This window comes from Chaetura pelagica, unplaced genomic scaffold (assembly GCF_000747805.2).
Source record: "Chaetura pelagica isolate M959 unplaced genomic scaffold, ChaPel_1.0 scaffold364, whole genome shotgun sequence".
In the NCBI taxonomy this organism is placed as follows: Eukaryota; Metazoa; Chordata; class Aves; order Apodiformes; family Apodidae; genus Chaetura; species Chaetura pelagica.
In genome coordinates, this window is record NW_009953089.1 from 1,967,359 (window position 1) to 1,994,677 (window position 27,319).

Here is a 27,319-nt window from a genome sequence, read left to right on the forward strand (position 1 = left end):
CTTCCACCCCACACCTCTGTTTGATGCCAACCCATCCCAGAGCTGAAAGCAGCAATCCTCTCCTTTTCCCTCACACAGCACATGCAGCAGAATCCTGGGTGAGAGGAGAGTCTCATCCACCCACCAAAGGAACTGTCCAGGCAGACAATCAACGGCACAGCTCCCCATGGCCAGCGAGGAGCAAAGTCTCTGGATTTGTGTACTCCTGGGTAACTCTGCTGGCACACGCACTCCTTGGGTAATGTAAGATGTCTTCAAATTGAACAAATGTTCTTACTTAAAGGCCTCCTCCAGTTTTCAGCTTAAGCTGCATAAATCCGCAGTACTAGACCAGTTTGGCTATACAAAAGACTTGGCAAGGGATTACAAAGCTTCTAATGAACCTCCTGTCAGGGGTTAATTGGTTGGCTTTATTTTCCTCTTAAAGAATCAAAGGCCCTAAACTTAAAAAAAAACACCCTCAAACCTATAAAAAATTAAAGGCTATAAAATCTGTACAATCACTTCTCCTTGACCCTGCATTTAGTAAGCTCTTAATATCATAAATATGAACTCTGATATTCCAACACAGGTGAATAAGCCATTAAAACATTTTGGGAGAGGACCTAGCAAACCTTACATGATATTTACTGCAAAAATTTAAAGCTAAGTATACATCAAATAAAACTTGCAACATGGACACAAAAAAGGACTTGAATACTAGGGGATGTATTTAAATTTAAACAGCATTTAATCAGAAATCTTTACTTGATTATTTGCCAAAATCAGTTGTGTATTAAGGAAAAAAAAAAAGAAAAAAGATTTAGGCTGAAACGTGGATAAAATGTCTCAGCTGGGGAACACATTTCATAAACAGTTTTGGAAGTATGGATCTGGTCTCATTAGTACCTAATTAGGACTAGTTATTTTGAAGAAATGAGCAAGCCACAAAAAGAACCCAAATTAGATATCAAGTAAAAATTAATGTCTGAACATGCTTAATATATTCTTATTCCAAAGTTCCATAAAATATTTAATATTCAGACAGAGCCGTTCATGCCTTTTGTGATGCTGTGCACCTCGCAGCGTCTGCTTTGCTCCCAAGCAGAAGAGCAGATAATTTGAGACAGACCTCAGTAAATGCTGTACGTTAAGGGGCAGGCTTGAAGCCCTCATTTGACTTTTGGCATTTGGTTCTTCCCTCACGCCCATAATAGCTCAGAGAGTGTCACGAGGTTAATTATATCAGCGCTGACAAACGAGGTCAGAAAAGCCACCTGCCCTGGCAGTGATTTGCTGAGGGACTGGAAATGGTCTGTAAGTTATGTTACCCTTTGCTGGGTCAATAACCTCAACCGGCCAGATTTAATGGCAGGATCTGACAGCTCAGGTTGGGTCTGCAGACCCTTCACACCAGTTCCTCACTGGATTCAAAGGGCTTTGGTTTTGCCAGAACAGGTTATTTAGTGCTCGCCACGTAACGACTCCTGTCGGGCACCCAAAATGGGGTGATGTGGCAGCATCAGTTGCATCCCAACCTGGCAGTGTCTGCTCTAGAAGCATCTCTTTGAAAGCACTGACCCACACCCAGGTGAAGGGTGGGCTCTGGAAAGCCAACCTCTGGCCAACATGGCTCTTGCACAAGGCCCCTAGGAATGCCAACCCAACCAACAAGGCATGTGTAAGACTACCAGACTTACCCATGGTCACCCCTGCTCTTCACCTTCCACAGAGTTTTTCTGGGCCAGAAGGACATCCAGCCTAGTGGTTCTGGGCACTGCTCCCTCCACGCAGGGCACGCCACTTTCTCATATCATGCTACTACAAAGTTGAGACAATCTACAGGTCAGCTGTAGCCATTTTTGGAGCAGTGTGGATGTCTGGAAGGGCCTGCCAACTGAGAGCCATCACCACGGCAAGGACTCCCTTTCTCACCCAGCTGTGGACTATATTGCATCTGACATGCTGAGCATCTCTTGAATCTACCTTTCAAATTTTCGGCAAACCATTTTCTCACTGTCCTTCACAAAGTTGACATTTTCGGCAGCATGATAGGAAAGATGTCATGTCGGCTGCTTTTCAAGTTGTTGTCACAGTGGTTAGCACCAGTTCTGTCATCTTTGCTTTCCTCACAATCCCCCATCTTGAGCCATGTCACAAATAATAATACTTCCGATGTTTTTGTCAAATTTCAAATACTATAACTCAGCTGCACATCTTTGGTTTTACTAGTTATGTTAATCTTTGTTGCTCATCTTCCCAGAAGCTGAAGCATTAGGAACTCATTAATTAGTGACAAATGCAGGATATACATAGAACTGGAAAAACACTACCCAAAGCCTTGCACTTAATTTATTAGCTTGATAATTTGGAAACCTAATTAAATATTCAAGTCAAATATACTTCGAAAATGTAATCTTTTTGAAGGAACATATTTATTTTCCCTTTTGCAGGAACACAAAAGGGTATATCGTTTAGCATCGTGATAATTTAAGATTCTGTGCTCTAGACAATCTCAGTACATGGCTGAAAAAAAAAATCCCCAGGAGAAGCTCAAGTTGCACCAGCTCGTTCTGATGCTTATTTGCAATTTTGCAAAGGTCTCCAGTTCAACTTTGGTATTGGCTCTTTGATCTCCTGGACAGAGGCACTAACTTCTCCAGTGAGCTGCATTCCTGCAACAAGACTTGCTAAAATATAGCTGGAGGAAATGGATGTTCTCACGTGTAATCCACAACCACATAATTACTAAACTGAAACAGGGGTGGGGAATGAGAGAAAAAAGGGTGAAAAAAGTCCTGTATGTACGTGGTATATACAGGTGTGCAAAGGACAAAATGGGTTTCGGCCTATGAATTTGGGTCAACAAACAACATGAATGTCTCCATAGCTGTGGAGACACAATTTCATCTCATACTCTACAGCTCCTGCTCACAGACACTTGAGGTGTATGGCAGAAGTTGTGGGCAGAGAGGGAAGCAGAAGGGCAAAAAAAGGCAAGAAAAATAAATAAGGAAAATTTTAATTATAAGTAAACAAGTTCCATTTCACTCCTTCTGCTGCAGATTCACTGTGTTGGCTCTAAGCTAGTAAATTCCCACTGTAAGTAATTCATATGAAAAGTTTTAAATGTCACTTTCCTAATCCCCTCTTGTTTTTAAGTTTTAAGCCATAAAAACAACAACATTAACAAAGCAGGTGGTGAAATAAAAAAAAAAAAGGTTGCAATTTAAACAGTAAAAATGATAGTCCTTGTTTAGCTTAGATGGTTTGTTCAAATTCCGGGGTTAATTATAAATTATAATTAGGACCTGTGATCCTAAGGCCACTGCTTTATTCTACAAGCAAGCCCCGCCTCCCCCCATGCCCTTTTCTAATTATACCCAGTGCCCCCAGGGGCTAGTTATGCTGCTAAAACAAATATATCAAAATGATTTTTAACAAAGATTAATATATGAAGCAATAGCATGCATTTGTGTGCATTTAGAAATACACAGTAGAGCTCCAGTGGGTTAATCTCTTTGACATAAGCCTGCATGAAATACCACTGTGGCTAAAAAATGAGAAGACATCTCATCTTTTGCACCTTTTATGTTTAACTTGTCTACACTTCTGGTTTGTTTTTTTCTTTTACTGGGGAAAATATTGCTTACACGTAGCAAACAGATCTTTGCACGCACTGTGAGCCCTGGCACACAGAGCCAAGGGGAAAAAAACAATGTCAAAAACTGATGCAAATAATTTGATTTTTAAAGTAACAACTCAAATATAAAACACGTGCTGCCTTCAGCTCCCTTGCTGGCTGCCAGGTGCAGCACATATGAGCTATACAGTAAACAGCGATGATTAGTGCCTTGGACAGCATGTGTCGGGACAGGCTTTCAAAGGATGCCTTGCAGGAAGACTTGCCTGCACCCAAGTCCCACTGGTTGCAGGGGAACCAGCTCTGGGGATGTGGGCAGGACCACAGCTGCCTGCCTGCTGCCTCCTGCATCTCCCCCTGCAAATCTGACCTGAAAGAGCCCACCTTTTTGGACACCTTGAAAACAAAAAAAAAAAAAAAAAAAAGGCAAAAAGCTTATTCAGCAAACATGGATTTTCCCCGACTCCCCTTTTCTTCCAGGAATTCACACTGGGCACACGCTGCAGGTTGAAAGCCCTTTGTTCAGCCCAGGCCTCCACCCACTCCAGATGCTGCAGAGCATGGGAGCCAGTTCATCCTCCCAAGCCCTGCCTTCCCCTCCCCTGGGCTCCTCTCCGATCTGCACCCCTGCTACTCTGTGGCTGGAGCGGATGGTTTGGGAGCTCTGCCACCCCACACCCATTGCAGTGAACCCCATCAGCCAGCCACACGGAGCTGGTCACCTGCTGGTGGCTGGGAACCACCTCCCTGCAGCACAGGCACTGGCTCTGATCCGGCAGCCAGCCCTAACGCACACCCTGTCACCGCCAGCAATCACGGGACACGGAGCTGGCACCTAAGGAAAGGTCTCAGCACCACGTCCTGCCAGACTTTCACCTGCCTCAGCACAGCCAGGGCCGTGCACCTGCGTGACAGGGGGAAACTGAACCCAAAGTGCATTGGGAAGCATATGAAGATACTGTGATAAAGTGTTCACATCGCTACTACTTCTTTTAAGGGATGGAAACCGTGCTGGGTTGTTTCTTTAGCTGTGTGGACAACTTGACTCTGAGTGAAACACCCAGATATGTCCATAAAGTACAATGGAAAAAATTTCAAATGTATTACACAGACTTTCAGTTCCTCAAGGTTTATGACAATAACATTATTTCTGCTGGTTTACAGTTGTAAAAAAACTAATGAAAGCTAATGCTAATGTTAGCAAACAGAAGAGCTACTGCTTGAAAGCAAGTCTGATGTTGTAAAATACAGCTGACAAGGGAAAGGGCAAGTCCCTGGTACAGCAAATTAACAGAGACTGGTAGCTGCTTGGACCTTGGGTAAGAAGTTAAAGAACAACTTGCAGAGAATTATGCTGTTCAGTCGTTATTAGACTGGAGGGGATTCAGTTCAGCACCACGATTTTTATAAGCTCAATGACTGCTAATACTTAGCATCCACACAATCAATATCTTAAACTAATTAAAAAAAAAAAAATTGGGATTAGCAAATAGGAAGAGTATTCTTTTGTGCCAACTTTAACATTTAAAAAGTAAGTTACTACATGGCTGATTTCCAAAAAGACACATCCAAAACTAAGTCACTCCTGAAAGCCACTCCATTGAAAGGGGCAGGAATCACCCCTTGAGGTTTAGGCTGTAACTCTGGGCCTGGGAAAGCTGAGCTCAACTCTCTGCTCTCCCATGCACAGACAGGGAAGCAGCAGGACTCCTTGAACACATCCCTGCTCTGCGTGCCAAACGGCACTGGCAGCAAGGTCACAGCCCTCCAATGCCAGGGCAGCAACAACCATAGAAACAGAAGCGGGGAAAGGCCTGGGTGATTGTGTAAAACCTTTCATGATTTTACTCCAAACCATGAGGTCTTAAAAGCATTCCTGCTTCTTGTCTTTCCTAGATTTTTGGAGGACTAGTGATAAAAGGGAAGCAACAGCCCTGACACTACAGAGGTGGTACCAAAAGCAAACAGACACCAATAAACCCACAGGGTGTGTTGTTGGATGCCTAAATAATGCCATGCCCTTCTTACCTGTCACCTAGGTAAACACATCAGAAATCACATCATCTTTCATAATGGCAGGACTTTACAAAAGGCATCCAGTGATACCTGGTGGACAAAACCCTGTTAACAACTCATTAGTGACCACAACAGTGTAAAAGCCTAGAGCTCCTCAGTCTTAGTGATGAGCAAGTACCTGGGTAACAGCAAACCATGTAGATATTCATAGTCTTTGGCTGGTCCCTGCCTTCCTGACAGCCTGCACCTTACATATTCAGGTATCTGCATGAGGTGAAACTCAGGACAAGCAATTTACATTTAACTCCATTTTTACTTGGCAAAGGACGAAATTTGACAGAAAAATCAAGGAGACTGTCATGCAAATAGCAGTGACTTTCAGCCTTCTTTTGGAGAGATTTTGTCAGGGTTTCAGGGCTCTGAACAAACTACATGAGCCCAAGGAAAGGGGAGAGAACTAAACCTTTACATCTAAAGCAACAGGGCTCCAAAATACCCCCCAAATCACATTCTGACCATTTCACCTGCTGCGCTCGCAGGGTCAGCTCCAAGCTGGAGGTGCATTTCCACCACCAGCTGTCCTGCTCCCATCCCAACCGCAACGCAGTGGCCGTGCCACCAAGGCAGGAGCCAGGCAGGCGAGGAGGCATCGTCCCCACACTGATGCCTGTCATCCTGTCAGCCCTGACCTTCAGGCTGTCCTCAGCCTCCGCACCGCAGCCCGGCTGCACTTCCCCGCTGACTGCGAGCGACTGTTGCCTCGCTGCCTGACCTTATGCAAACACGATACAACCAGACAGCCCACCTCAGCTCCATCACTGTCTGCTGCTAATACAGGAGATTGATAGCCACATGAAATTATCTCCCTGCCCGACCTTCATTACTGGGTGGCAGATCCTGACTGACAGCCAACCTCATTCTGGGGAAAGCCAAACCACCCACTTGGGTTTGTTTTTTTTTAACTGTCTAAAAGTGAAGGAACTTCCTTTTGTAAAGAAAATTGATGCTTTCTCAGATTTGACAGAAAAAGAAGCCTTTGTCAAACAGAAAGATGTCAACTTGAATCCCTCCCAGACCACTGTGCATACCAATAACAACGCAATGCACGGCTGCTCTGTGATGCTCCGTGCCCGGTTCCAGGGCAGGCGTGTTCCCACCTCGACAAAATTTGCACTGGAAGTTTTTCAGCTCTGCCATGAGCTCTAGGTTTCCTGGGAGAGCACAGCCAGCCCTAAGGCAATGAGCAGCGTATGGTCGTGGCAGGTGGATGAAGGGATGCAGCTGAAGCAAACCTGGCTTTACACACGTCGCAAGTGCCAGCGAGGACGGCAGGGGTAAATACTGGCTTTCTGTCACTCTCTGCCAGCCAGCTCGTAAATGCACGATGCATGTGGCCTGAACTGCTTTCTGAAAAGAAATCCCAACCCTTCCACTCAGATATTCAGATTTCTGACAGTAGACACCAAAGATACAGAGTTGTGTTTTCTCTCGGGCCCCCTGCAGTCTCTTTTTGTGACCTCCCAGTAGCAGAGGCCAGAAACCACCCTGCAGTCCCCCCACCCAGGTCCTCATGCTCCTGGGTGTCAGGCAGAGCCTGCCCTGGTGAGAAGGCACAAGGCTGCAGCCTGACAGCCCCCATCATCCCTGGGCAACTGAGAGGCAACATTGACCATGAAGGAAGATGAACCATCAGCATTTCAATGTGAATTCAACTTACAGCAAAGGTAGCTACATAATAGCAAAACACCTCATTCCTTCTTGGAATATTTTAAATTAATTACTAGAAGAGCCATGCCGTGGCCAAGTTGCCCCCTAGGCAGTGCCCAGCAGCCTTTTTGCATGACACAGCAGCCACATGCAGCCCTGGGCAGCTGTACAGGCACAGGACTGGGGTCTGCACACCACAAGGCTTTTAAAGCAAGACACTTTTCCTGAGCCCACAATTTTCCAGTCCCAGGGAGAGGGAATGGCAGGGTGTTACTATGGCCAGTACCAACACACACCCCTCATGACACTGACCACTGACCCAGCTCTGGCTGTGCTGGACCCTGTGAAGAGGTACATGGTGAAGCTGAGACCAGCATCCCAACTTCTCTCTCTTAGGGGCCAAACAGGCTTTGAACCAGGTCCTGTCTCAATAACAACAACCTCCTGCCAGGATGAGCTCTGCCTATGGAAGAAGGATAACAGGGATGGCCATTTTCCCCTGCCTGGTCTCATCCCCTAACACACCCTGTGAGCCATCTCCTGAACACACGCCTAAAAATCTCAAGGCCTTGACCCCTTATGGGACTCAGGTCCTCAAAGCCATCCAACTCTCAGGAGAGTGCAGGACCCAAATGCCAGTGCCACAGCGGGTCTCCTTGTGTCACAGGGACACAAACTGCCCAGTGTGCTCAGTGACTGAGGATCTCAGTGCCCTCCACAACACGTTTCTGTGCACTGCGCGCTTTCACTTACCTTTTTGGCTCTGGATTCGGCTGGGTTTTGGAATCTTTCCTTTTTTTGGACTCCTTTTTGGAATCCTTTTTTGTCTCCGCTTCAGCGGCAGGGGCTTTGCCCCCCTCACCGTTTGCACTTGGCTGTGACCCACCAAGTAATTCTGCCATGAGTTGGCTTTGGGGAGTGATTGAAACGCGGGGGGGCAAGGCCAGCAGCAAAAGTGAAAGAAACAAGAAGAAAGCATGAAATAACTCAAAATAAAATGAAAGAAAATTAAACTGAACGGAAACAACTGAAACCAAATAACAATTGGCAAAGAAAGAACGAATGAGCAAAAGAAAGTCAGAACTAAAAAAGAAACTAAGGAAGCAGAAACTTGGTTTCCATGACAAGATGTATGAAAGTAACTGCAAAAGCAAGTGGCAGCCTTGCAATGTGAAACCTGGGCAATGTGTGTCATAATTCAGGATGGTATTTACCAGAGGGTTTATGAAAACACATAATTATTTCATAACATTCCTTTCTTCAGCAGCATATGCGGGATAGAGAGCGATATCTCAAGTACAGAATGCAACTTAACAGAAAAAAGCTGAAAAGGGGGCTGCAATGGATGCTACAGCTGTCAACAAAATAAATAGAAAAGGAAAAAGCACAGCTCCAGTTCCTCACATCAAAGGTTTGCCACGTTTGAGAGAAAGGAACAGGCTTCTTCTGAAATTGGAATTGTTTTGCAACTGCAGCAAGACAAAATTTTCAGTTATGTCTAAGCAATTTCTGAGCTGATGTCATGTGGACTCCAAAGGAGATATGGGTGCCTGAGGGCTTAAAGCCCTTCTGAACACTGAAGTTTGATACTGCTGAAAATTTCATTGCTGCAACTTGTCAGATCCTCTTGCACTGCAATTAAATCAGCACAGTGTAACATTTCCTTCTATTTATCCAACCCAGGACAGTCGCATGTGCTTCCACTCTGCCTTACCCAGAACTGCATCTAGCAGGTGCCTGAGTAAGAAAGTTAAAACCCCTCATTTCTGGATCCTCTACGTGCATTTTTATTGCTTACATTAAACAGGCAACGAAACAAACAAACAAACCAACTATGCCACTAGAAGCACTGCTGCCAAACATCCATTGTAAAAACAAATAGGGGACTGTTGTGCATTATCCAAAGAAACCTGTATTTGACAAAGTCACCCCTTGCTGGCAGGGAGCTGCTAGCCAAGAAGAATTCCTTACCTGTTGCCATGAACATGTGATGCACAAAAGGCAAAGCTGTAGTGAAGTAAGGTGGGGTCAATCATAGCTCCGTTTTCTGCGCGCTCTAGCAAATCTCTGAGGTAGCAGAGATGTCTGTGACAGCCTCTCACTCCATTACGTGCACAATACTCATCTAGCACAAAGACCTGGCCAGGACTAAACCAGCCCTGTTTAGAAATAAAGAGACTTGATTTTAAATATAAGTTATTAAATAGAAAGGCTATCAGATTTGGAGGTGTAGTGGTCAACTGTTCTAATAAAAGAAATGCAAACCTAAGGCTACATTAAGGAAAAAGGAGAGAGGTCACTCTTAAACAATACAGTCTGTACATCATCACCCCAACACAGCATATACTCAGTGCAACCGTTAACAAAACATATTATGCTACCATTATAAGGAGATCTCATTTAAAATGCTGATAAGTCAGGCCAGTTCATGTCAGTGCCTAGCAAAAAAAAGAAAGAGAAAAAAAAAAAAAAGAAGAAAAAAAAGGACACAAACAACCAAAACCCAAAAAAACAAAAAAAAAAAAAAAAAAAAAAAAAAAAAAAACCTGTGACAGCCTCTCACTCCATTACGTGCACAATACTCATCTAGCACAAAGACCTGGCCAGGACTAAACCAGCCCTGTTTAGAAATAAAGAGACTTGATTTTAAATATAAGTTATTAAATAGAAAGGCTATCAGATTTGGAGGTGTAGTGGTCAACTGTTCTAATAAAAGAAATGCAAACCTAAGGCTACATTAAGGAAAAAGGAGAGAGGTCACTCTTAAACAATACAGTCTGTACATCATCACCCCAACACAGCATATACTCAGTGCAACTGTTAACAAAACATATTATGCTACCATTATAAGGAGATCTCATTTAAAATGCTGATAAGTCAGGCCAGTTCATGTCAGTGCCTAGCAAAAAAAAGAAAGAGAAAAAAAAAAAAAGAAGAAAAAAAAGGACACCATTAAGAGATGACAAAGGTTTGGTCATTTAAACAGCATGAAACAGTAATTTCATTTCAGGGATGGGACTGTACATTTGGCCAGGAGCAAGAAGAGTGATCTGGGGGAAAGCATGGAGGATTACACTGAGCAATGACTTCTCTTGCATCTGGCAGGTAGCAACGTCCTGCCAACGGAGGAAGGCAGCTCTGCAGTATCAGGAAGGGACATTTCCCACCATCCTTACTGCATCCTGCTGGCAACGAGCTCTGCCATCGCCCGCCTCCTCAGCACCGAGGCAAAGGGGAGCTCTGCTCACGAGCAGGGATTCCTTACACGTCTAGAAACCACAGACTATTTCTGTCTGCCAGTCCTGAGGGCTTGGTGACACATGGCTTGTGGTGCAAGGTCCGTGCTCCCAAGGAGGATGCCCTTCCCCATGAGAGGATGGCTCCGGTGAACATCCCAGGACAGCCGAAGCGGAGCACGCCCCTGCCTTTGGGGAAGGCACTAGCAAGAACAAGAATATTCTTGTAGATTGCTTTTCAAAATGCTGCAAAACTGTCAATATTTACATGGAAATTTGGGTGCTAAACAATTGCTAAGACGCAGCTCTGGAATGCATCAAGCTGCAAAATCTTTCATCGTTTAATTGAAAAGTTCCTGCAGCGGGCGGGAGAGTAGTTGAGGCAGAGCACTGCCCCTATAGGCAACTTCTTTGCCACCCCATCTGTTACCCCAAATGCTACATCTTAGAAACAACACTGCTGTGAAAGATTAAAATATATTTTCTACCACTCAGATGACACCAAATCTTTTCTAGATGCCAAAATAGCTGCTTTGAAAAGAGTTGAAGAAATATCAATTAAGAGCTCAAAGACATAGAGAAGGATTTGCTCATCCTTATTGGGCCAACTCCAAAACAGATTGAGAAAAGAATTAAAATAATGAGGGGAAAATGATAGATATAGGGAGCAGCTACAGTGCTAGGATCACTAGAAGTGCATGTTTCAAAATGAAGCCACAGAACAATGCAGATGGGACAGCACTCTGGAAGGCTATTTTTTGGGAGGGGTATATTTGTCTTCACCGCTTTTAACAGTATTTTTATTTTCTTTTTGGTTAGTGGCATTATGCTTGATTCTGGATTTCTTTATGTTGCCTGTTTGTTGCAACCTTGGGCTGTCTCTTCACCTTGTCCCTCTTCACACAAGACCTTGGCGATCAGGCAAGGTAAAAATAGAGAAATTATGTCACTGTTCTGCGATAGAACGATGTGTATTTGGTTACTGGGGTAGAAATACAGTTGAAATTGTTCTATTCAGCTAATACATACAAAAGACTGGGTCCTGCCTGTGTGGTGAAATCTTGGCCCTACCGACACCAACAGGAAGGCTGGCCTTAATTTCACCAGAGCCACTAAGCATCAAGCCCAGAGTCTGGGGTGAAAGAAGAAGGAGTTTGAACCCCACAATCTGGAGCACCCCACACTGCTCCCTGGCACCAGGCTCTGAGAAGTGCTGGTCCTCGGGTGGACAGAAGGGATAGGAGCAACCACTCAAGATCACTGCTATGGCTCAATGAGGGAGAGCCTGAGCAGAAGCTCAGAGGTTCAGTGATGAGCCTCATACCATGGGCAAGGAGACTATGGGTGAGACCCAGAGCCCAGGAGGATCAGATGGTCTGTTTTTGCAAAGCAGAGGTATGAAATGGGGCTCCAAAGGAGCAGTAAACACTGCTTTTTACAGAGCCAGAAACAAACCCCTAAGGTCTGATGAAAAGTGGTATTCAGAGAAATCCTCCACATCTTCAGGTAGATCCTAGCTTGGTTAAGATTTGCCTGGTGCAACCAGCTGACAAGCAGCCAGGCTGGCAAATGCAGCTGAGAGTGGTGCCACACCAGGTGTCTCTCCCCAGTGCAGCTCAGCCTGGTATCCCTGATGTTCTTCAATAGCATGAGGAAACCTGGAGGGGACAATGGAGGAAGGCTCTAGAGCACAGTGAACTCAACTGACCATGTTCAACCAGCTGAACTGCATCAAAAGGGGACACCTGTCCCAGGTACCCTTGAGGAGTGCAATGGGAGCTCTGAAGCTGGATGAAGCAAGTCTTGGTCAGGGTTGGTGAATCACTGGCAATTTTTCCAATGGCAAATGCAGCTTTTGCAAATAAAAGAGGTGTTTTGAGAGAAAAATTTCACTTTGCAGTAGTTGAATTTTCACACATAATCTAGCCGAAAGAATTTCATTTGGTGGCCTGCTTCATGGACCTGACTCCTTCACATCATCTCAGCTGGGCTGGGCACTCTGGGAGACCACCAATCCTCAGCACATGCTGTGCTGTACTGCACGAATCCCACAGATGCTGACACACCAAGGGCAAAACAGCCCCAGCAGGGACCTGTCTGGTGACAGGTCTGATCCCAGCAGGGATCAGTCTGCGTGAGCTGGATGCTGGCAGCAGGCTGGGAAGTCTTGGGAAGAGTTGAAGGCCAGTTTCAGAAACAACACACATGTCCAAGCAGAAAGGAAAGAAGACCCACATGTGTGTGGGGTCCATACTAAGCTGGAAGAGCTGCAGACTCTTCCCAAAAGTCCAGGAAGAGCTGTGAATGCAACTGTGCTAGCAGTCTGTGGATGATGGGCAGGAGCCCTCAGCAAGGGATGCAGACAATGCTCTTCTCCTTCCCCAGCACAGTCCTCTCTGCCAGCAAACATCACTTCTGCCACAGCTGAGATGAGTCAGCCAGCCTGTTTGTTTTCATAGGGGATGCCTGGCTCAGCCAGTGAGTAGGCTCAATAACATTGTTTAACCTGGTTCCACGGAAAGAAGGCAATGCTGGGTTATCCTCTGTGTCAGGGTAAGTCTTCCTGGGCACCTCCACATCCATGTTTGAAAACAAGAAGCTGTGTGATGAGGCAAAACTCTGCAGGACTTTGCATGGGAACATCCTGTAAGGAGAATAACAACTGCCCAGCAGCACACAGAGAGGACAGAGCAGGCTTACCATGGGCTCACAGCTCCTCCAGGCAAGCCAGCATGGTGGTATCACCAGCATCCCAAAGATGCAGCAAGATCAATGGGATCTCTTTGTAGTTGTATTCAAATATTGAGGTCAGTCTGGTTTTTTTATGCCATAATCAGGACAAAACCATAGTAAAATAAGTAAAGAAGCATGTGAAATCCAAGTGTATGTGAACACAGGCCATTATTCTCTTCTCTATAACACTCTGCAATGGGTGATTTGGAAGAAGATGGTTAATTAGTGATGCTCTGCTCCAAGGAAGCACAAGTCTTGGTGCTGAGGGGAGGTCCACCACTCCAGTAGCTTCCAGCAAGGGCCTAAACATCTTGGTAACATGCAGAAGTGTGGCTGGTGGGTTTCTTGAAGAGAAACATTATTAATCATTTTCAGTGATGGCCTTGCACATTTCCATTAATTTAATTCAACGTCCACAGCTCTCATCAGGTCTGAGACTGCACAGAGACAAATCAGCTGCAAGCCAACCTGTCAGACATGCATGCATGGGGATGGTCTTCCTAGGGTCAGCCATGCGTGGGGAGCAGAAGCTGCATGCCAAATTCACTGCCTGCCAGAGCAAAGACCTTGATGGAACCTGCTGCAGGTCTGACAATGTTCCCACCAAGCCTACTTGTACCACTTGGGTATCTGCAGGCAAAGTGCACACTTGAAGATTTCCCCCACCCCATCCTTACCTCAGGGGACTTCCACAACCATTCCTCCTAGCCCTGCCTATCATCAGGAAGGTGACAACTCACTACTGCTAAAGGCATTTACTGGATCTTAGCCCTTCTGAGGAGATCATCCCTTGCGTGCAGTTCAAGGAGCAGAGCAGGTGAGAGGAGTACTATGATAGAGGGGAGCATGGAGGACAGGATTTGAGACTAAATCCTAACAGCCTTACTGCCAACTGCTCAGTTGTGTTCCCAGGTTGCTGCTTTTAATGGCAAGCCAATCCAGAGCCCCAGCTTCAGGGACTGCGTAACTGGTAAAACGTGAAGGCTACTGGCTTCTGCTGAAAAAGCCCAGGATGACACCCCAGTGTGGAGGTTTCTGAGCAACGTGAGGAGGGTGGCAGGTCAGGATCTGTCCCACATCATGTTCAGGACAAGATTGACATTTCAGGCCCCTTTAGAGAGGCTTCTTCCTGCTGTTTTCTGAAAACCTAAGAGCCTCTTCATCCTCCTCACTGAAACTGCTAAAACATTAATTGTTCAAGTTGTATTGTTAAAGGTTGTCATTTAAATCCTCCCAATACCTAAAAGCTTCCAAGCACTGCACCCTAGTCAAAGGTACAGGTTTTCCTGGAGCACCTCAGAGCCACTGTTCTGTGGAGCATGTTACACAATACTGGACTGAGAGCTGCAACCTGTGCTCACGAGAACAATCAGGATGGGCGTGCAGCTACATGAGCATGGACAGACTGCAGCACCACTGCAGTGATCCACCTAGTCCCATCTGTTACCTGCTTGGAATCCCTGCTCATAAAGGGACACAAAGCTGGGCCACAGCTACTCCTGGTGGGACTTCATTGACATGGGAGGTGGTACCAGACTGTCATTTTTCCCTCTGTTCTTTCATCCAGAAGACTCTGGAAGGCAATGCAGGAATCTGCAAAACACTGCTCTCTACTTCACATCCCCACACTGGCGTTTGTCTTTGCAGGAAGAAACACTTTCAGCATTTTAAGCAAACAGAAATGGTAAAGACAGTGCAAGTGGAGAAGAACAGCAGTCAGCTCACTGCAGGTAGCCTTTCAAAAGAAAATACCTCTGGGCCAAATTCAAACCTGGTGTAAACAGAAGTCAATCTTCCAGCAACAGGGGGATTAGCCCCCACTCGCACTAGCTTTGACTTTGCTGCTTGATGTTTAAATCACTAGAGACCAAAGAATATACTTGCCAGACAAGAATAGGAATCATTAAGTCTGTGGTCCAAAGTGAGGCGCTGAACCATCTCAAAGAGTGAAGCGTGGTCAAAGTTACAGGGATTGGAAGAGATAAATTCATCCATGCCATGCTTTTGAGCTCTATCTGCATCTGTTCATTTATACATATAGAGAAAGACACCATTTAGAGAGATATAAGACATTTTAGTTGACAAATACAACAGAAGAAAATATACAGTATGAAGCATGAAAGCTAAATATCTCCTCTTCCCTACATTGCCATTAACTTTTCTCTTTGCAGGCTACACAGCACACTTTTCTTTCACCTCCCATTGTCAACTTGCATCAGTTATGGACTAACTTCTTGCATTTAGGCAAAAGATTTTAGAATTAACATCTTGTCAACGGCTCATTATAGTGCATTTATTCTGTACTTGAAAACAGAACACAAACCCAAGAACTTGCTCTGTATCTTACAATACGCTACGAGTTAACAGAATTTTGGCTCACATAAGTAAATTAGCTCCTATTTAGTTAGTTGCAGTTAATTATAATAGATTCTGCCATTCTAATGAAGTTACAGCTGTAGTATTTTTCCTCTACATTTACTAGGTTTTCTAGGTATCAAACCAGTTACGTTGTTCTTCAACCAAATGCCAATGTTTGTCTCGCCACGGCAATTTTTCCCTTTATGGCCACTTCAAATGCTACCTCCCCCAAAATAAAAAAAAGATGCTCTTTTAAGCATTGCTAAGAAGTTAAATGGATATGTGGTTTGTTGTCACTGAGGCAGTAACCCCAGAGTGTGGCAGAGCTGCCAGCCATCCCGACGGAAGGGGCCGCGCCTGGATTACGAGCTGCCATTTTTTGGGTGAATTAACAGCCTCAACATATTCACCCTTCTCTGCTTTGGGTGACGCTTACAGGCACTAACTCCTAGGGGCTAATTAATTAATCTCAACATGGTTAACTAAAAATACACCAAATTCAGCAGTTGAAATGAAGCCGCCAAGCCGGCCTGGGTGCGGCCAGCCAGGACCCTGCTGGGGGCAGGCTTTGTTCTACCAGCGGCCGGGGAATTAAAGGACACCTTTCACTTGGTTTTGTCCGTGCTCAGCTTTCTACTATATGGGTTCTTGCCAAATCCTTGACAAAGAGAAAAGGATTTAAATCCTTCCCCTGTTTATAGCCTCTGAGGGGAACTGGGTGGCCTTGAAACAATGTGGCTGAAAGGACACAAAAAAATGCAGTTTCAGCAATAGCAATATATGGCAACTGTATTTGTTTTAAAACAAAATCCTTTTTATTTTTTTTTTTACCAGAAGAAATAAAAATGCTCAATTAAAAAATAACTAATAATAAAAAAGAATAAAATGAGCTTTAAATGATAATGAGATAGTATTATTTTAGATAGGTTTTACTATTTAATATTCAGCTGTGAAGGATGGCATGCCTTCCTAGATACTTTGTTCACGTCTGTGCTCGCAGATATTACTGACCAATCTTTACATTTTCTGTATAGTCTGTCATTAGCTATATACAAACTATATAAATAACATCACCCACTGGAAAGAAATCAGACAAATTAAAACATGTAACATTTCACTTAGCTGCTAGCAATTCTTAATTCAGCCATAGCTGGCAATTTTCCTTATAAAAACCCTGCAGAATAAACACTGATTTTTTTATTTTTATTTTTTTTTCCTACAGCTTGTTAATTTTTGAGGGTCTGATTCCTTGGTCCTCACTGAGTACCAGGCCCTGCTGCCTCCCTCCCCAGTCTCAAATCCCTCCTCCTCCATCTCCACCTCTGTGCATTCAGCACAGGGACAGAAGAAGCCGCAGTCACTGCCGAGCAACATGGCAGTGTGAGTGCTGGCTCCGGGGACAGGGACAACCTCCCTGACAAGTGCATCAGCTCCACAGCACCTCTCCAGCACCCTTGGGTGTGGGATGTGAAGCCCACCCAGCCCCAGGGCTCACAGCACAGGCCGGCTCCTGTCTGTTTTGACAACTTTCTGCCCCATCGTCTCTGTCCCTTTGGGCCAAGATTGATTTGATGGAGTTTACCCCCAAAGAGTTTGTGCTGTTTTCAACTCCATCCCTAGTGCCCACAAAATGTTTTAACAGATATTATCAGACTATTTTTAATGGCTTGCTGCTCTACCCTGCTCCTCAGAGCTGACTGCAAGCTGACAAATTGGCTGGAGGCCTTTGTTTGCCAGCTTTGCTCAGAGATTTTATTACTTTTCAATTAGAACCCCTGATACACTGTCAATCCTCCTGCTCAGCCAACTAGGCTTCAAGAGCTGAGTAAATCAGCTGGAAATTTGAAGAGTCCTCTAGCCCTTTAGCTGGTGAAACTTTTTGAGCAGATGTGCTAGAAAGCATGTTTGAAATGTGTATGTTTTACTTCAAAAACTAAGCTTTTTCCCACTGTAACTTCTCTAAATAAGGTGGACAGAAAGCAGACCTTTGGTTAGTGTGAACCAGCAGAAGCTCTGCTGGTTACGATGGAGCTGAGGGTCTGTCCTGGGCTTTTTAAGATCTCTCTGCCTAAGGCAAGGGCACAGCCAGCTCCCTACCAAGTGCTGAGAACTGACACAGCACTTAAATGGCCTTCATGACAGTCCATAATCAGGGGCAATTTTACTTTCCTTAATCACTTGGAAGCCACATCTTGCTGAGCATCCTGTTGGGTGCCTGCTGGAAAGCCCATTTGCCCCAAACCTGAAGAGCCACCTGAAGTGAGAGGCATCAGACATGGCACTGCATGAGCTCGAGTGACCAAAAAAGTATGAGCTGCAAGACTTCTGCTTGGTTGGTGCTTTAAAATGTAGTTTTCTGCCATGGGAAGGAAGATGAGCATCTGCAGCTCTGCCTGCAGCAGCCCAGAGCCGTAGTTCTGGCATGATCAGATCATTTTGCATGGGCAGAGCTGGTGATGTCTTTGGAGAATGGTAATACACACATTTCTTTCTCTTAAATGCAATATCTGCTCTGGGCTAGATGCTTACAATTTGTAAGAATACCTAGGAGCACATTAAAAATGACAATCCTAAACTTACCTTCCCTTAATTGGCTGTTAGAAAATTAACATGCCATGCAACTTGGAATTATTATTTTTTTTTTTTTTTGCATTTTGATTCGTCCAACTGAGTCACTTTTAAAATGAAATTTAGGAATCAAATTATATCCAAAGCACTAAACTTCCTCAGCAGTACAAAGAGAAAAGGATAGATCTAAAGATGTTGTTCCTCCGTACCAGACAGCTGATCTGAGATTTAAAATTATGCTGACATCTGCATATAAACTAAGTTTTATATATAACCTATCTTCTTTCAAAACAGCTTGCACAGTTTGAATGAGATTTTAAACCAACTACAACATAAGAATGGCTAATACTCACACTCAAACTGTACAGCTCACTTCTAAGTACTTCAATTATTTCAGTCAAATATGGTTGCTATTTTGACCCTGCTCTGTTATTCTAGCTAAAAAGAAAGAAGAATCCAAAGAAAATAAGTTATATGATGCTCCAGTAACTTACAATCCCTTCCCAAGGTGCCATGCCAAGCTTTGCTGGTGCTTCTTTGTTTGGGGCCCCAGCCAAAATGCTGCTGCAGGCCCACAAAAGTTATCTTACATATTTAGACAAGCTGCACACAACTGCAGCTGAAAGGTGTTCGATGGTGGTCTCGGAAGGGAGGCTGCCCACGGAGGTAAATTGGCAGCACAGACTCTACAAACCTTTCTTCTGGAAAACTGCAGATTCTGGCCTTTTATATTAGACTTAGTCGCCTACATTACACCCTGTTTTAAATGCTGCCAGGGTTATTTTTTGTCATTTTTTATCCAGTTTGCATTTTATACTGACTCCATGAACTAGCCACACTCACACACTCCCTACAAGTGTTTGAAATCAGAGTCTCAGAAATCTGCCAGTGTCAGGAACACAAAGATTTCAACAACAACAGCAACTATGAAAACCAAAGGACTGTCCCACCCTTTGGTCCTCTGAGGGCTGCATTTTTCCTTATCTGTTATTTAAAAAGGAAGAGACAAAACAGTCAAATCTCTCATTCTTGTTTTTTTGTGTTGTTTTTTTAAATGCATTTCCCTGCCCTCTGCATTTCTTTTGCTCCAGCAATAATTTTGGCAGATTTTGCTCTGAGAGTGGTGAAGTTAATAGTGGGGGACAAGCTCCATAAAAGAATTCTTGTTATAAAAGGCTTTAGGTAGCCATTTTATTATAAGAATTTCTTACTCCAGATTTATTTTTTTCTTGTTAATGAGTGACTTTGTTTTAGTACCAAAAGCAACTGAACATCCAGTAAATTTTTACAACACGTTTGCTTATTAAAAAAGCCAACAAAGCCAACAAACAAAAAAAACCAAACAGCTGTAAATTAAAAGGTGACTTTGTATCTTACTCATCTGGAAAATGTGTGCTTGTCATATCTGCTTGACATTACAAGAATGAAGATGTGGTTTGGACAGTAACAAACAATGACACTAGTCAACCTCATCAGGAGACATGAAATAAAGGAATGACAATGATTGATGGCAGCTATTCATTTACAGATATTTCTAGAAAACTCTTCTCTGGCCTGGCCGGGCAAAGCGGGAGAAGTTTTGCAGCCTGGGAGGTGCTGGCTGGCAGTGTCCCGTGCTGGGCTGGCCATGGTGGGCCCACCAGGACTTGCCACTGGCCTCCCAAGGGTGGCAGGTCCCCTCCTGCTCTTGGAGAGGAGCTAACAAATGTACTTGGGCTGCCATTAGGTAAAGAAATACTGTGGGGAAGCACCTAGAAACCTCGTTTTGTTCGGCCAGGAGCTGAGAGGTTTTACTAGCAAATACCAGTGTTCTGATGGGAGGTGGAAAACCCCCCGTGTTGGGAGGAAAAATGCCAGGCTGTTGTTTGGGAGTGAGCTGCTGGCAGTGCTGAATGGTGACTTACACTATGGCATTGCCACCTCTGACCAGTGCTGCATGTGCCTGCCTGTGTCTGGGGTCTGCAAACCCCCTCCCCGCTGCAGCGCCTGAACTCGCCTCTCAGCCGGAGATCTCTTTTTTTTTCCCCTTTCATATTATTCCACATTAGAAGATGCTTTTAAACCTAATTGGCTGTTTAGTCCTGTGTTTTATGGCTTTTCCCTTGCTGCAAACAAATTTGTTTCTGCTCGAGCTACAGTTTTAATAAACAATTATGAATGTTCCTGTAAATCACCAGACACACTAGGCACTGAATTGAAGTCTAAGTTATCTAATGTTTGGTAGTTAAATGAATAAGAATTTGTAGTAGGCACTTACATAATTCCTTGTGTGGCAAGTTAAAAACACAGTTTTAGAACAGCTATTTATAATATAAAACATTGTTTCACAGCATTTTTATAACTATTTAAAAATATTTGGAATTGGATGACTGCGGAAACCTCTACATTTGTATTTCATAAGTTAGAGTCCCATGCTTCCTAAAGCACGTAGAAGTGATTTACAGGCTAGTTTTAAGTTCATGCAAGTTATGTGAGAACTGAATGAACATTTTAATTCTGTATTCCTGCAATGAAGCATCTGCAAGTTGACAATACAGAAGACACAGCAGCGTTCTCATGATATCTCTAACTATCTAAATAAAATAAAGCAGTTAAAGCACAAAACTAATAATCTAATAGGAGAGCAATGCATTGTAATGCAAATACATGTAATGTTGCCAGACCCAAGTTCATTCATTCACTCTTTCTTTCTTTCTTTCAAAGTGGAAAAAAAATCTGTATTTCCATAAAATGAAACTTTTTTTTTTTAGTTTTTTTTTTCTTTGTTGTTTGTTTTTTTTTTATTATAGTCTGATAAGAATCCTCTTTGGAAATCCAAACATTTGGAAAACAAAAAAGAGAAAGAAAAAAGAAAGTGTCTGCTGAGAAGGAATTCTGCCTGCTACCCAGGGGTATATTTATACACACACACACACATTCTCACACACAGGGAAAAAAAAATAATAGAAGAAAAATAAAAAGGAAGAAAAAAAGAAACAAAAGGAGGAAGAAGGAAAAAAAAGAGTCTTGTTTGATGGCCAGGAGGGATGACACCGCCTGTTCCTTCTCATAATTGCATTCAGATACTCTGGATACATATTTGCCAGCTCTCATGACCCACTGATGCTATTCCCTCCTAAGGAAGGCAGGCACTCACCAGGTATTAGAGAAGCAGCTTTTAACAACAATAAATAATTTATACTGGGTGAAGAAAGACTAAGGAGAAGCTCCTTTGCAGAACAAGTTTGGGTTTTTATCTTTTTCAAAGTAGGTATTTCCGTGGGAAAAGGCAAAATAATAATTCCCCTGACTTATTCTTTGGTAAGCATTGCTTTAACTGGTGATTGAGACCCATGCTAAAACATTAATTGATGATAATTTGGGGGAACAGCAGCACCCCTCCATGACTAAAGTATTTAAGTTGGAGTGGGTCAGCATCTCCAAACCCAGGGCAACCCAGGGAGCTGCTGCTTGCTGCCGAAATCATCCCTCCCAAGTTTAAGGGACAGGGACTTACCAAACCTCAATGACTCAGGCTTGTTTTCACAAGGCATGTGTAGAGGGGGCTTTTGGAGGTCTCCTGTGGAGTCCTGCACCTCATCTAGGTCTCTCTGGGTGTCCTGCCCTACCTTTCTAGGCTTTGAGGTGTCCATGGTTAGCCCCGCACGCCTGTGCGCTGCACCAAGCTAATCATCAGCACGGAGAGAAAGGATATTGTCAGAGTGCAAAATGATCTGTTTTCAGGCAGGAAGCAGTCAACTAGATGTAAATTCCATGAAACAAAGGAAGGTATTATTTACAGTTTTATTGTGATGTTAATTAATATTTACATCTTGGAATGAAAAATAGAAATGTTAATGGTTGGCTTTACTAAGAGGATCACTTGATGCCAATGTGAAAGCCAGGGAGAGAAGGCAATTATGCAAACATCACATGCATCCTAATTTCAGTATGGAAACTTACATTTCAAACCTCAATTCAGGAAAAGAACATGGAAAGTTTGTACTACAAAATCTAAACATGAGAAAGATTTAAGAGGGGAAAAAAAAAAAAAAAGCACATTGCATATGTCAGATAATCTAGTCTGATTATCTGAGCTGTGCTAGCTACAGGGAAGCACTTACCCTTGAGTCCAGCTAGAAGTTAGCAGGGTAAGAAGGAACAAACCAGAATAACATAAAGACTAGCAACAAGGCTCAGGAAAGCAGACAGGAGCCCTAACCTAGCAGCTAAATATTTGGGTTCAAGCAAATAAAATTAAAGAAAAGTAAAGGAAATCAAACCAACCAAAAGAAAACCACTTACAGCTGAAAATTTCTTAAGCAGCTCAATAAACCTCGCTACTTATTACGGGGGAACACATCATTACAAATTCTCAAAACATCCAACACTTTGTATATGGCGTGGTTAACAGTCATTAAATAGAAACAGACATTAAAAAATGAAATATAACAACAAGTGATATGTAAAACAAGTACGGACCAATCTTTCATGTTGAAAAGAAAAGGGTTTAAAAAGAAAACAAAAATGAAGGTTGAGCACGTTTGGGAATTTTGTTTGATGCATCACTAACACAGAACGAACAAAGATTGGTGCTTTCAGACAAGTGACCACTTTTATGAAGCTTAAATATTGCCAAAAGGTGTAATATGTATTGGCAGCATTATTGACTAGAATAACTGTGCATGAGTTCAACAGTAAACAAGAACAGTTTGGGGTTTTTTCTTCGATAACGCAAACACCGGAGAGAAGCACAGCTTTGCGGGAATGGAGTTTGTCTTTTAAGTTGCAGCAAAATAAAAAAAAGCAAAACTCTTCACTCTAACAGGTATTGTTCACCCACATAAAAGGGGATTGTAGAGTATGAATAGCAGGATCTATTTTTTTTTTTTCAGTACTTAAATTGCAAATAAAATAAACCCCACCCTGGTTTGGAGCTGTCTGTTTACTCCCAAGTCAAGCGCCGCTATCGAACAGTGGATGAGAATTTCAGTGCTGCTCAAATTTTGTGTTCACTAAGTCAAGAGGTGAGAACCAAATGAATTCACTATTTCTCCTGAGTTTCCCCCAGCAGCAAAGCATGTTCTGCTCAAGTTTCAGTTTGACAGACAGCTCCACCACAGGCGTGGAGGGCTGGTTTTTCTCTGCGTGTGCATGCATGCGCATGTGCCATCTCAGACTGCTACAACATGAAAGCTGTAACAACAGTTACTCATCAAATGGCTTAACATTTACTTCTTTGCACATCCTCATTCACCAGAGCCTCTAATAAGCACGAAAAAGATGACATGTCGAAAGAGAAACGTACAATAAGAAAATGTCTCACAAAAGTCCTTACCTTTCTGCAGGCAAAAATAAAACCAAACCAAAAAACTCAAGCCAAAAGAAACCCCAACAACAAACCATGACCCTTTTAAAAATGCAATACTTGATATGTTTGAATTTTAAGACTGAAGGAGCTGAGACATGTATTTGTGTATTTAAGACTCCCAGTAAGCCATCATGTGTGGCATGCATGACTCACTTCTGCTTCTTGGTATTTAACTGCTGAGCCCAATGACTTTTGCAACAAGCATTGCCATGTATAAACATTGAATTATGAAAAATGAGTAGCCCTTGCTGTTGAGATGAAGGTGTACTGTGCATGTTGCCCTCCTCCTCTTGTCCTGTGCACAAAGGGCTTTCAGAGGAATCTAGATCCAAGGGAGGAAGAGGAAGGAAGACCAAGGACAGAATTCACTGTTCACCTAGTCCAGAGGATGCTGAAGTAGCAAGTCACCACTGGACTGAGGAGCTGACTCATTCTTCCCTTCCACACTTTGGCACAACACAACCAAAAGAGTTTCCCAGTGCCTGCAGCAAAAAGGGGAGCCTGAAGCCACCCATCTTGCGAGAAAGAAAAATGTAAAGAGTGTAGTGGTAGAAAAGAAGCTGAACTATACAGATTTGAAGCTGTTATTGTCATGAGAACAAGTGATCAATGAGACAAATTGAAGTCAGATCCTGACCCCTTCAGGTACCCTGAAGAGACCAGGGGGTAAAATCCCAGCTGTTCTCACCTGAAGTAATGATGAGGGATCCCTGCCTCCTGGCAGGTGAGATGGAAAAAGGTCAAACCTGTAGCATTTCTATAGCTTTGAGTGCAGTCAGGCTGATACAGGTCTGCAAGACTATGAGCAGCACAGATCTCCAGTGGACCTGCTGGGATGTGCTTAGGTGTAAAGAGGACTCCTGGGCTCAGTCACCAACTTCACTGCTCCCTAGGACAAGACAGGTGCCCCTTCAATCCGGGTAACCTAAGCAGGGGGGTTCAGCTCTCCCCACACACACACAGCACTTGGCTGTGCATGGGGACAACACACCTGAAGGTCCACAGCCCCAGGCATCCCCTTCTCAAACTCCTGCCAGACTTTGCTACAGTTGCTGCCAAGGAACTACAATGTGTCTGGGAAAAGGACCCTTCACCTGATCTCACATATTTAGCAAAGTGAAAACTCCAAGCATCAGGAATCTACCCAGAAGAATAATTCTCCAGGCCTGATGTCTACAAGGATGGGAGAAGCCTGGAGGGAAAGGTGCCTTCTGAGTTTGATGTTCTCTCACTGTCCTCATCCTAATCCGCAGGGATCATGCTAGGACAAGGAAGAACACATCCCCTTTGCACCAGCCACAGTACATAGCTAAGAGCATCCTTCAGCATTGCTTGTTAGGGGAGGGAGCCACAATCAGCATCCCTCTGCCTCTCCCCTTCTGCACTTGGAAGGCTTTTAGCAAGTAAAAAAGCACCAGTAGAAGGATCTGTGCCTGCTACATCCAAAAACTCGTGGGAATGGTCTGAGGTCTGTGTGACTCAGCCAGGTCTAGATGCTAATCACAGCCAGCAACCTTCTCATTTGCCAGAGCCCAGTTCCCACCTTGGCTTTCTGAGAGATGACCCTTCCCTCCCAGCCCCAGGCCCCTATACCTTACACCCCCAAAGTCAGTGACTTGACTGGGATAAAGAGGATGAGGGTCACTGAAGTGAAAACACTGACTCTGTGTTTATGGTGCTGCATGATGCTCCGTCTCACAGCAGCAGCAACGCAAGGCAGAAAGGGAGTCCAAAATATATGGGCATGTAGAGGGCAAAACAAAACTAAAATGCAGCAAGCAGAGGTTTTCTGCTGTAACACTCATCATACAGCTGTACATCCTGTGTTGCTATTTTCAATAATTACTGACACGAAGAAATGAAACCAATATAAAAGATGGTCAAATGATACAGAGAAGCAAATGGCAAATCTTCCCATTTCCTTACAACAAAATACTCCACAACAGCTTTACAGAGACTGTTTAAAATGTTAAAATCTGACTGAATGAGAAGAATTTGCTAATCTTTACCACTTTTCCTTATTTTACTTATATTTAGTGATACCACCTCTCAAACTTTTCTGAAACTAGCAAGAACTGCTGTATGTTACATAACAAAGGGGCTCCAGACGATCAAGCGAGATCTTCAAGAAAAAGGAGCGAGGAGGCATTTGTCTGGTTTGTCATCAAATTACATTTGCAAGACAAAAGAAATTGCTCTAAATTTCAAATTAGGCAAACTGGGTATAACTGCACAGGACATGCAGCACAGCTACGACTTAAAAGATGATTGCTTTAAATTCACATCTAACTGGCCTGCAAAGCAACCTGTTAAAAATACCATATGTTTTCCTACAGTTGAATATTCAACAGGAGACCTCTTTTTTGTGTGTGCATTTCATACTTGCAAGATTTGCACCTGTAGTTCTGAGCACGTGATGGGCTTGACAGACAGCTAATGGTGCTAATGAACTGCTCTGATCTGGGCGTGCAGCTCATTGTGTGGGGGTAAAACGCGCGTCTGCCGAAAGCAAGCTGGGCCTCAGGCTCTCAGATCCCAGTCTCTTCCTCCATCAAGTATTGCACTTTAAAATACCCATTGACAAGCTCCCCAAGGAATTTTCTTTCTTGGGTTTAGTTGTGCTAAACACACAGGTTAACTACTTCTGGATCGACTGATGTAAAAAGCAGCTTAATGATAATGAAGAAAAATTCATTTTGGAGTCAGAAACACGTGTGCAAATATTGATTTACATCAGTGCAGAAAATCTTTCCATCAAAGACTTCTGCTCTCTAGGAGAACTTATTTACTTACAAAATTGAGAGATCGGGGCGTCTAGCTGGGGTACATTTCCTCCTTTAGCATTTAGCTTTTGCACTTGGGTAGGTGGCACGGGTTTGTGAGACTGGCCGGTGGCTCGGTACATGGCTTGGACCCACAGGATCCGGTCCTGCTCATCATCACTTGCAAAAATCACCGTGTCTCCTTCCTTCACAGCATTGAAGAATGCTCTGCCACCCTCCAAACCTGGGAGGAGAGGAAGAGACAATGTAGACTTCAAGGCCAGCCCAGCAGATATCCCCCAGGCTTCCCACCTCTCAGCCAGACTCACTCTGCCTCCAGCTCTTTGCCAAGCTCCATTTCCTCCTCTGCACCAAACTCACCTACAAGGCAGCCCACCAGGTACCCAGGTAGCACCCTGCACCACAACTGCTAAAACATGTCCCAACACTCTCGGATTAATTGCTTCCCTCACCTGTAGCCCCGTCTATGCAGGTCCCAAGGGGGTTGCATGGCTGGAGCCCCATTAAAAAGGGTATTTTGTGAGGATGTGATGGGAGGTTTCCCATTAAATCAAGCACATCAGTGCTCAGACTGCACAAAGGGTGTTGGGTGATGTGCTTATTTCTGTCCTTGCCCTGATTAAACAACCATCTTCCCAACATAAGAATTAATCTGGAATCAAGGTCTTGACAACCAGCCTACTGTGTCTTTCTTCATCTCCTCTGGGGGTACCTTTATCCAGGGCATGGTGAGGATGTTCCATGTGTTGTACCACTTAATTAAATGTGGTGCTCTTCCACTTGAAGAAGGGTCCCACCTCTGCACAAGGACCCCCTGGGCTTTCTGTCCCTGCCTCTTCCACTCACATCCATCAGAGATAAAATGGGGCAGGCAAAAATGCTGGGTTGGTCCCACAAATACTTTCTACCATAAAGATAGGTGTAGCTGCTAACCTTTTATTTAGGG

General features: G+C 43.9%; 1 protein-coding gene across 1 annotated transcript in view; it reads right to left on the bottom strand.

Annotated features, from left to right (window-relative positions):
* CADPS (Ca++-dependent secretion activator) overlaps window positions 1-27,319 on the bottom strand; it is a 177,826-nt gene that overhangs the window by 73,753 nt on the left and 76,754 nt on the right. The window contains exons 11-13 of the mRNA XM_009997038.1: window positions 26,384-26,596; window positions 15,199-15,335; window positions 9,317-9,504 (exon numbers count right to left, since the gene is read on the bottom strand). Of these exons, the coding sequence (XP_009995340.1) occupies window positions 9,317-9,504; window positions 15,199-15,335; window positions 26,384-26,596 (538 nt within the window). The remainder of the gene's footprint in view (window positions 1-9,316; window positions 9,505-15,198; window positions 15,336-26,383; window positions 26,597-27,319) is intronic.